General features: G+C 37.5%; 1 protein-coding gene across 1 annotated transcript in view; it reads right to left on the reverse strand.

Moving 5' to 3' along the window:
• The window catches only part of gyg2 (glycogenin 2), a gene marked incomplete at its 3' end in the record, with an annotated part of 41,750 nt that extends 30,628 nt beyond the window's left edge, over positions 1-11,122 (reverse strand). Inside the window, exons 1-4 of the mRNA XM_040123149.1 lie at positions 10,927-11,122; positions 6,776-6,914; positions 5,867-6,041; positions 997-1,159 (exon numbers count right to left, since the gene is read on the reverse strand). Of these exons, the coding sequence (XP_039979083.1) occupies positions 997-1,159; positions 5,867-6,041; positions 6,776-6,914; positions 10,927-10,933 (484 nt within the window). The remainder of the gene's footprint in view (positions 1-996; positions 1,160-5,866; positions 6,042-6,775; positions 6,915-10,926) is intronic.
• Between the last annotated feature and the right edge of the window lie 438 nt (positions 11,123-11,560).

Genomic DNA, 11,560 nt, shown 5'->3' on the forward strand with positions numbered 1-11,560 from the left:
CTTATCTCTTTTCATAAGCCTTTCATTAACTCCAGTCAAAGTATTTACTTTTGCTAATTCTCTTTGGAGGAAAATATTAGTAAACAGCACAGAAGTAGATTTTTTTCATCCATAAGGCTCCCCAATGCATTTACTATATGGTAGACAAGATAAAGTGTTATTTACTACATGGACACTTCATTGCATTTATAAGTTTTTTTTTTTCTGCATACATTGTGATGATGAAACAAGTGTGCGATTGGTCTCAGTCCTTCTTTAAACAGAATTAAACTACCTGAAGTGGCTTTGCTGCTCATTGTGGGATTGCGCTGCTTCTCTATGTTGAGTGTAAAAGGGTTAGAACCCACAAATTGCCACTTGCAGCTATATTTTATTTTCATTTTATTTTTTATTTTTTCAAGAGGAAATAATGGAAAATTATCTATCTATCTAGAGTATCTATCTAATAGAACAAACAAAAAATATCTATAGATAGATTTTTTTAAGGCGACAAGACGGAATAATATGAACTCAATTATATACATACTGTATATAGAGATAGGTTTTTCCAGTTGTAAAATGTGAAGCGAAGTCCAATGATATGCCAGCAAGAGGTGTATTTGTCCAATCAGCTGCAGGAAGGGTTCATATTTATTTTGTGACATTCATGAGTGATGGTGAAAACAGACACTGATTGTCCAGTCTACTGAAAAAACCAGGCCTCGATGACAGAAGCAAAATTGCAGAGAAGTTTTTGACAGGCTATCAAAAATGTTAAATGTTACTCAATCTTCCTACACAGTCAGGTGTCATACATTGCCAGTATAAGTGTCAGACAATTTTAATTAATCGTAAAAGAAAGAGAGAGACAGTCACAGACAGAATAATAAGCTATGAACCAACACATTCCCTTGCTTCTCCTTTTTATTTTGTATGAAGGTATTCAGTTGTCAGGATTCAGAGCACATGGCATTCTCTGCTTTTTAGTCCTAACCCAAACATGTAGTTATGTGTTACCATCGAAGCTGCCATGCTGCAGGGCGTGATCCAGGAGCCTGGTGTGGGTGTGGAGAGACGGTCTGAGGACAAACACGCCTGAGTTGAAGCAGTCGGGCCAGCCGGGATCAGGAGCTGCCGACAATTCGTCTCTCTCAAACAGCTCGTCCACGTTACACAGAACCTGAGAGGAAACAGTCAATCATCTGAGCCTCAGGACATTTAATCTGTAATAAAATAATGGATAATACGTTAAAGTGCCAAGTCTTAGCTTTAATTTGAATAGGTTTACATTAATATAGAAGAACTGTGTGGGAGCCCTTTAAACACATAGCGCCCACATTTTAGGGGTTCATAAGTAATTGGACACTTGGCTAGTAATTGTTTTTTGGGCAGCTGTGTGTCATTTCAGTGTTAGCTTGTTCACAGAAAAAGCTCACACGTGGCTCAGAGTTGACTGAGAGTTGAGAGTTGCCATTTAGATTTAAGTGGAGTTGTCTGTCAACATGTGGAGTTAAGAGATGAGAAAAAATTATCAGAGAGGTCAAAAGTAGTTGCTTTACCAAGAACATCAGTTGGGTACACTTTAAAAAGCAGGTGTGAACAGGAACACTGGAAAATGGCAAACGAGCAGGTAAATTGAGGAGCACAAGTCTTGTGGTTGGGCATCATTTGCATGGTGAAGAAAAAAACCCTTTATGACTTCACAGCAAGTAAAGAACACTCTCAAGGGTGTAGACGTACATGGTTCCTTGTCAACAATCTAGAGAAGACTTCATGACCATACCTGCAGAGGATTCACCACAAGATGCAAACCCCTGGTAAACCTCAAAAACAGAAAGACCAGGCAGTTCACAAAAACATACAAAAAGAAACTGGTAGAGTTCTGGTATAAAAGTTCTGTGCACTGATGAAACAAAAATCAACCTCTACAAAAATTATGGAAAGAGGAAATTGTGTGAGAGGAACAGTTCATGACCCAAAGCCACCACCTCATCTGTAAAACATGGAGCCGGTTCTGTTATGGCTTGGCCATGTATGGCTGCGTACTGAATACTACGATACTAGGACTATACTAGGACGATACTAAACATACAACCAAAGCAACCAAAGAGCATTTCAGGGTGGTGAGGGGGAATATCCTCGACTGGCCAAGTCAATCACCTGATCTCAGTTTGACTGAGCAGCGTTCCACTTGGTGAAGACCTGACTAAAGGCAGAGAGACCCCACAACAAGCAAAACCTGAAGGTGGAAGCTCTGCATTGAAGCTCTGAGAGAGCATCACCAGGGAAGATAGAAAGTGTCTCCTGATGTCTGCAGCTCAATGACTTAAGGCAGTCATTGACTCAAAGGATTTTACACAAAATATTAAATATGATTTTGTTTAACTTCATGTGTATCTGTCTAATTCCTTTTTTTACTACATTTTTTTTAAATTTTTTAATTATAACATTTTTCAAAAAGTTTACTAAAATTTGGTCATTATGTGTTTAAAGGGCTATATCTCCCACACAGTTCTTTCTATATCGTTGTAAACCTACTCAAATTAAAACTGAGATTTGGTATTTTAATGTAGTATCAACTGTCTAACTATAAATGGAAGAACTTTGAAGTTTTTTTAATGAGCAGTTATCGAAAAAGCTTCAGACATCGCTTTTCTACATGTTAATTGACATGAAGAAAAATGCTGAACTAAATTACAAGGACAGTGCAGCACCCAGACATTTTACAGCGCGCACATGCCAGGGTTTTGAGAAAGGCGCAGACCGTTTTTTTATTCCTGAGCTTTGCTGGAGAGATAGTAACACAAATAGGGAACTAAAAAGTCTAATGACTTGCAATCAAGCAATGAAGAACTCTTTCAATGTACATGTGGACATGTGAGTATTGTATTAAGACAGACCTGAAGAAATGTGAACCTATACTTTAAACTCCTAGCACACCAATTTGCCCAGACTAAAGGGCACTGAGTGTGGTAACTAACAGCAACAGTGATAACATTGTAAAACTAGAATTACCAATTCGTGGTTGTATGCCTCCGCCAACACACTTGCCAAATGTGAAGAAATTCCCTCAAGGCTTTCCTGGGGTGTACACGAGAATGGGACAGATGGACAGACGGACGGTCAACCCGAAAACATAATGCCTCTGGCCATGACCGTACCCACCATTCAGGTCCCCGAAGTCCAGACCTCTGTATATAATACAAGTTGTATAATAATTGTCTAAAAATAACTCTACTTTGGTGCTGTGAAGATATTGTATAACACCAAGATCACCATATATATTTTTTTATTTTTATTGCAAGATTATCCTAGTGGAGGCCAGTAACATTTGCATATAAGTATCAGTTGACCCTGCGTTTATTTTCTTCACTGACACAGACGAAAATTAAAAGAAGACTGCATCTAATAAAGCTCAGCTTTGGGAAGGGAAGAGAAACAGATACGGGACAAAATGAAATTGAAAAAAGAAGAAAGAGAGAAGTTGTTGGAGATGAGAGAGGAAAAGCAGGTACTGCCCACTGTGCCAAGATTCATAGTGTCATAATTATAGTATTATTGTATAAAACACATTTTCTTATGTTTCTGTACTGTTTGAGACACATTTCTATAATTCAAATAGAATATGATGCAACACAGAGATAAAATAAGAAAGATGTATATAATTTTGCCAAATTGTTTTTAATACACTTTGGCAAGAGAGACAAGTGAGAAGTTAGCATGCAAGGGACAGGCTGTGAACACAGAAGGAGAGAGAGAACAAAGAGTAGAGGACGGAGCGAGACATGAACATAAAGTAATTAATGTTTAAGACAGAGACAAGAGGAGATGAGAGAGAGGAGGCAGGTTGCAGAAAGCATAGAGACACAAAAAAGGAGGCTGAGAGAAACAGAACAGGAGACACAAAAGGAAATGGCTCAGAGAGGCCACACAAGCAGAGCAAGGCTGGAGGAGGAGCTGGAAGAGAGGTGACAGGAAGGGAAGAGAGAGATGAGAGGTGAGAGAGTTGATGTCAGTCAAAGAGACAGGTTTCTACATTAATTTGATTCAACTAAATTCATAAATAAACCTAGCTAATAAACTTAAAAATAAACTAAAAGATGAAGATAAGTACTGCCTTCTCAAGAATAAGTGAAAACTGTGTTTTCAAACATAACCATGATTACCCTACCCTACCCTAAAACAAAGTTTGGTGAAAAGCAATTATGCTATAATATGAAGTGGGAGGAGATATATCCTTGGCTTAGATATTCACTTGCATAAATTTCACTTGCTGTCGCAAGTGAAATTTATTAAAACTCAACAAAAATTGCCAGCACCATTGATGTGGTTCCAGTAAAACCAATTATGTGTAACCAAAAGGCAGCAGAACAGAGAACACACCCTCAGTCAATAGAAAAACAATACAGACTCTGTAAAATCTAAGCCAGCTATGCATGCTACATATACATAATACCTTCAGCTTTGTCCAAACTCCCAAAAGATAAGCAAGAAATTATGGTGTCATGGTACAGAGAAGACCTCCCACAGCCAGATTCCACTGACATGGAAATTCACAGATGGAAGCTAAAGAGCCAACCTCAAACACTGCTGGCATCAACAGCATCAGACGTGTAATACTTCCAACATCCACTGTATCCTTTCTCTCTACATCACAATACCAGTGATCAGCTGTTCATGTGAGAGGTAGTTCTTTGCATTAAGGCAGTTGAAGAACTGTATGGGAAAAGACAGGCAACCAGGGTTTGCAATGATGAACGTGCATGGAAACAGACCTGGATCCAGAAAAAAAAATCTCAGGCCAGGATGCTTCTGGACACAGAAGGACTGCATTGGTGTTTGATAGAAAGGTAACATCTTTGCTAAACAATCCTTGAAACACCTCTTACTGAAGCCATTTATGTTTGCAATATGTGATGGTGCATTGTCAACAATCAACATTCATCTATACTACAAGTCATTTCAGAGAGTCTACACAGACATGGATCAACCCTGACAAAACGCTGCCTTCTCTTTGGATGATGTCCCTCCCTCTCCACGGATAATCAACACACAAACACACACACACATACCTATTGCTCCCATATTCACACACAACCACACATACCTATTGCTCCCATATGTGGTTATGATTAGATTTCAACGGTGGCCATAGTGTATTTCCCTTTACTTTAACAATTTAATTAAACATTGTCAACATTCATTTTCAGATGTTTTGTTTCTGACATGTCCTCTTACATCAGTGTCAATATTGATTTCATTTAGAACATGTTTGCCAACTGAAATGTTGGCCAACATCTGTGTGTCAGAACATGAATGGATGAACTTTAAATGTTGACTCTCATAGTAATCTCCAGTTTGATCAGTGAGTCAGTTCACGTGCTGTATAGTGATTTGTGCAGTATCTGCTTTGGCATATGATCACTTCATTTTAGACTGAGGTCCGTGTTTGTGTCTACGAATGATTCCTCTGGTGAATGATCAAAGCTGTAGTTTGAACTGTGTAAAACATAAAACAGAATAAATGAAGGAATAATCTCTCTTGAAGGTAAGACGCTTAAGTGTATAATTTTGTCTTTTGGTTTGTTCTTAGTCGTTAGAAGCATGAAACCCTTTCAGACACTCTTTCTCCTACTAGCGTGAGGATGATACTTTTAGAACCATAAACATTTCTGGTGCCCCTTCTTCTAATAAGGAATCCTTTATACAGGATTTATTACTTGTAACTATCAGCTTTATTAATGTTTAATAAGTCATTTCATGCACACATTTTCACCAAGAATGGCTACCTCAAAACACATATGCCAAAATAATGACTTAGAAATTCTACACATGTGGCTTTAAATAATGCAGTCAACATGTGTTACTGTATGTTCAGTGGACTCACTAGTGTGTCAGCATCCAGAAAGACACACTTGCTGTATTGGGTCAGAGTCCAGCAGTGGATCTTAGTGAAGGTGATGCCGAGCTCAGGACGTCCCAGCAGGGACAGGTGGAGACAGTCCTCACTGTCCATCATATCCACCACGATGACCAAATCAAACACACTCTCAAGGGCAAGCCTGTTGGATCAGGATTCATACAGGTGAATACACAATATGTCTGAAGGCTAGGAACCTGTTGGGAGGGTAGCCACTCTTAAGAGGAGACAGGTGGATATTTAACAGTAACAGCAGCAGAGTGATTCAGGGTAAAAGATGAAATAAATGATGTAACTAGAAAAAAATGACTTTGGAGCTCAGAGAAATCCTAAATATAGAGAGAGGTCTTGCAACAAATTAAAGACCCACTGAAAGAAAGTCTTAGGAACTAACTCCCTTTAACCTTTACATTTTCTGGTTCTGTATGTTGAATAGCCACATACGTCTGGTGAGGGTAGAGGAATTAACTTGTTTCTAGTACGTTTAGTGAACACTGTCACCGCACCAGTCAACACACTTCACTTCAGTTGTTAGTGTACGGTTTTACACAAAAGAATAGATAGATTAAAGCTATTGACCAAGCATAGTCATCCTAAAGTAAATAAATCCTATTAAACCACACCTACACAATGGCTAGATACACATTATCAGTAGCAACTTAATTAAAAACTTACAACAAACAGCTGAACTGGGAGAAAGAGCATACTAAACATTTTAGCGTTCTGAATACAGATAAGACATACTATGAGTTACAGAGCTAACTCAGTGAACTAAGAGTCCCTGATATACTCTAACCTTATTGGTTGTTGCTGATAGAGATATAATGGCTAGTGTGTGTCCATATCAGGGAATCTAGGAACCCTTTCCACACCCACCTTGACTCTTGTGAGACGTTTGGTGTGACCATGACGACAATGCTGCGAGTTGTCCCATGCCGACGTAAACTCCTGGCCACCACTGTGGCTCCCATGCAGTAGGAATCTGTGGTGGCCAGGGTGACGAAGGCCTCACCAGCTAGAGAATGGTCAGATGACAAGATTAGACTGAGGCTGATACTTCTGTCATGATTGATTTGATTAAGTTTACTTTGTTACAAATGTATCATATATCAGGTTTTTGGTGTCCTTGAGCGTCACTAAAGAGGGTGTCATAGGGAAATGTCATTAAACTGAGGCTGCTGGAGGTGGAAGACTACATTTATGACACGGTCAAAATTGTTCTGAAAGAACTTTTGGTAACACTTTATTCTGTGGGGCTGTAATTTCCAAATAATTCCCTGATAATTTCCTAGGAGGTTTCTTATGAAGAACCATTTAATTTGATTATAATTATAGAGAAAAGCAGTATTTGGTTGGTAAACTTACAATTACAGTAATTAATTCAAATTAATTACTCCTGTAACTTTGGGATTCTTTTATTTTGTGAAATTTGTCTCCAGGCAAGTTTACAAATAAACATACACCAATCAGCCACAAAATTCAAACCAGTTACTGGTTTTAATGTTTTGGCTGAATAATGTATGAATGTTGTAAAACTGATTGCTGGTTTTAATGTTGTGGCTAACTGGGGCAAAAGACTGTAAATTTCCATTAACAAAGTTATGATGGGACTGTCTTTCAAGACAGTTTCTATTTTCCCTTAGAACCCAATTACGTAGTCTTTGCAGGAAACTTCCTTGGTAAATTACAGACCCATAACATAATGCATTAATATATTGTCTTAAACCTTGAGACTGTTCTAAAAGGAGGAACAAAACAATGACATTGTTTTTGGACTCAAATCCTTCATCCAAGCTTTGGACTGGCTGGTGAAAAGTAAGCATTTTAGGGTTTGAACTTCTTGAAGTTTTGTAACCTCCCATGTGGGCTTGCCCATAAAGCACAGCTTCAGTGATGTCATTGACGTGAGGACACACACTAAAGATGGCAGGTGCTGATGAGATAATGTTCTTCTGTACATTAAATCCTATTATTTATTATCATTGAATATTGTTATTGCAACAGGTTTGGGCAATTATGTATTTAGATATGGTTCTTTGTGACACATGATTTTTTCCAATCACTAGAAACAGATTCAAGTTTATTTAATCTGGGCTTTCTCTGAAATCTCAGCTTTACTGTATCTAAGGTACTGAGAAAAAGTAATGCCTCTTTTTCCTTTTTAAACTATTTACGTCATATTAGAATTAGTCTAGAGACCAGAGTTACTTTTAACAGATTGGCTGCAGATACAGCATTTTAATGAAATGAAATTCAGCTGAACTGACTTAGGCTGGAAATGAGACAATTTCTGTTTGCTACAGACTGAATTGATTCTAATGCACTTTTGTCATTTTTATCAGATGGTGACAGAAATTTTATTTAGTCTTTTGCACCTGGGGGTGTAATACAGAATTGAATTTGACTACTAATTAATGTTTTTTTAAAGAAAAAAAGTTCATTTGGAAAGTACGTTTTTGTAGCCAAAATGTATCCACACCTTAATGTTTTAACATGAACCTTACTTTCTTGAACTATATATGCTAACCAGTAAACTTAAATCTTAAAAATGACTTCCATAAGGCTTTGGCTATAATGAGGCTGTACTGAGCACACCCCTCCTTCAGTTGAATTCCACTAAGAGATAACATGGTGGCTTTGATTCAGGTACTCTCAGGACTATCAAATGGCCTCTCACAATAAAAGTGTCCAAAATAACATTGACCAGACAAGGAACCACCCTTCTCCAACCAGAAGAGGTCAATGTTTTGTCATGATAATAAAAATAACAGCATGAATTGAACTTACTTTATGACCTTTTGGGGTTATCCTGGCTGTGAATCTCACAAAAAAGAACAAGACAAGATAATGTACTCATGGAACAGAGACTGATGTTTTCCTCAACAAATTGTAATATATTTCACAAAGGAAAATAATCAGAACTAAACACATAATGATCTGCTCTCTCTCTCTCTCTCTCTCTGCCTTACACACACACAAACAACCACCTGCATACTCCCTCTCTCATACTCTCTTTCAGAAAGCTGCCAGGCACTTGTTATAAATTGTAAATGCATTACTGAATTGACATTACATTGATATCCCCCCTTGGTTAAGTTCATTTCTGAATTCACATTAATCAGGTGCCCAACTATTCAGTAATCAGTTAATATTGCACAGCAAATATTTTTTTATGAAAATTGGTTCAATTCCCTTGTCTGTGGGATGTGAAATGGCCAAGTTACAAAATGCCAAATTGAATGCATTGTTTGCCATAAAACCACACTGCCACCTAGTAACGACGAATAGTTAGTTCTCTATGACCCTTATATAGTTATTAGACTATCCTGTAGACTGCATTTTATTATACTATTAAAACATTTAGTCATTATTCTTGATGAACTCCTGTTCATCTATAAGCACTATTAAAAATCATCTTGACAATTAATTAGTCCTGTATATCATTCTGAACAATTCCATGATGGGCTGTATTATGATCTTTGTTCAAACCATATGCTTGTCTTAATATTCTATGTAATACACTGTTGTTATGTTTAGAACCACTGATTGACCATCAATTAAGCATGTGATCTTCACATGTTAAACCTCAATTAAATTAATCTCCGTGGAGTATGGAAAGTTGCAAATCCATTCCTCTCAATTTCCTTGAAACAAAGGAAATGAGTATCGAGTTACAGTTTGGTCACAAAAGGCCAGTTCTCTGCCCATAATATCATGCTTAGATTTGCTGGTTGATAAAAAGAGCTGACTGTCCTTTGTTCCACACACTTCCTTTTCGGCTCTTCTTTCTTTTGGCACTTTAACTCTCCTTCATTTTGTTGTTTATCTTTTTCATTTACTTTTGCTCTTCTTTGGTTTTTCCTTTTTCCTTTTTGCTTTTTTGTCCTTCAAGATTTTCTTGTAACTGCCCTCCAAGTCTCTTCTACAGTCTTATTTTACCTCATCTAGACTGGTATTCTTGCAACAATTTATTCTCTTCGTTAAACTGCGCATATTTTGATCTTTAGCTGAAACAAGCCTCAGTTTGTAGCTCAATACCAAACTGAATGAGCCTAAGTTTATATATATATATATATATATATATATATGTATACTATACATATATATATATTTTGTACTTCAGTAAGTCTTGCTTTGATAGTACTTCGGAAGTACTTCAGTTCGCTTTTACCAAACTAAGTGGAGAGTTCACTTTGTCATTAAAAGATATACTTGATTCATCTGTTTGATTCTGACCTCTTTGCCATGTGTTTATATCAATGCCTCATTTATGCTTATAGACATTTAGCTATAATTAAATCCTCATTTATTGCAAAGTCACGGGCTTGTGTATTCGTTCAAAGCAAAGACAGAGATCCATGTATCAAGGGTTTAGTATTTGTGATCATAAGACTGATAAATTTGGTTTGTCTATTTTCCGTCAATTGAAAGTGGAGCCCCAATTTTCAAAGATTGCAAATTTAAATTTACGGTAGAGTGTAGTATCTACTACAAGGCAGTCACACGGCCAATAATGTCTCTTTTTATGTATTTATTTTCATTATGGTCTTACTGTAAAGGTAAAACCAGTTTCATGCAGCGCATTTAGTTTGTAGTTTTGACAGGCATGTCAGAGTTTCATTATCCTGGCCTGCAGTCAAATGCAGAGGAATGTAACCTTTTGTCTGCAGCCATCTCTGGGCTGCATGTAGTGTTAGATTTCACTTGGCACGGAGCAGAGTGTGGGGGAGCAGGGAGTTTATTCTGATTTCAAGTCAAACTGGATCACTACAGTGTTCTTTATCATTTAAAAACTCAGAGAAAGAAAACAGAGAGAATTACAATTCTGCTCCCAAGGTCCAGAGCTGAAATAGTGGGAAAATTTTGGGAAGCTTGTCTTTTATTTATTAAACTTACCCTGTGTAGAGGACAGCCACCAGACTGAACCACATTTTACTCCTCGATAGACTCAATACTCTTTAGTATAATCTGATTTTATATTGTACATGTTCAAATCTAGATAATTTATATTAATTAAAGTCACCTACCTGACATTTTTGATATCTTAAATCTTCTTTATTTATCCACAAAAGAGATTGGGAAATAGCTCAACTTTTATGCAGAAGCCCTCTAATATAGTCTCCTAGGAATAGTCAATCACACGGGACCAGATGGAAGTCACATCTTTGCACCAGCTGCTACTGGAACCTTTCCTATATACGGAGAGGATGAATTAGTATGTGACGCTGCACATGAAGTCACATCCCAGTCTGTTTTTAACAGCAGAAGGAAGAGTCTGTGTTTACTTATCTGTTTGTTCAACTGGTCATTCAACTAGTAAAAAGTTAGCTTTGCCTAGTGTTGTGCAACAGACTCGAGCTTCACAGCCTACCCTGCTATCCCTCTGCTGATGGCCTGGTCATAGCGTGTTCACTTTCACTTTCCACATGTCAGTGTTGAAGGAAATTATGATTCCAGAGAGATCATTGCACACTGAGACGCAACTCCTGTAGAACAGGAGATCGGTAGATTGAATGTGCAGCTGACAAATCTGCAGAAAGTATGTTATGCAATCATGTCAACATAGACCAGAATCTCAAAGGAATGTTTCCAACATCTTGTCGAATACATGCAACAAAGAACTGGGCCTGTTTTGAGAGCAAAGGGAGGAACTACCAAGTA

The sequence above is a fragment of the Xiphias gladius genome, unplaced genomic scaffold (genome assembly GCF_016859285.1).
Source record: "Xiphias gladius isolate SHS-SW01 ecotype Sanya breed wild unplaced genomic scaffold, ASM1685928v1 HiC_scaffold_1477, whole genome shotgun sequence".
NCBI lineage: Eukaryota > Metazoa > Chordata > Actinopteri > Istiophoriformes > Xiphiidae > Xiphias > Xiphias gladius.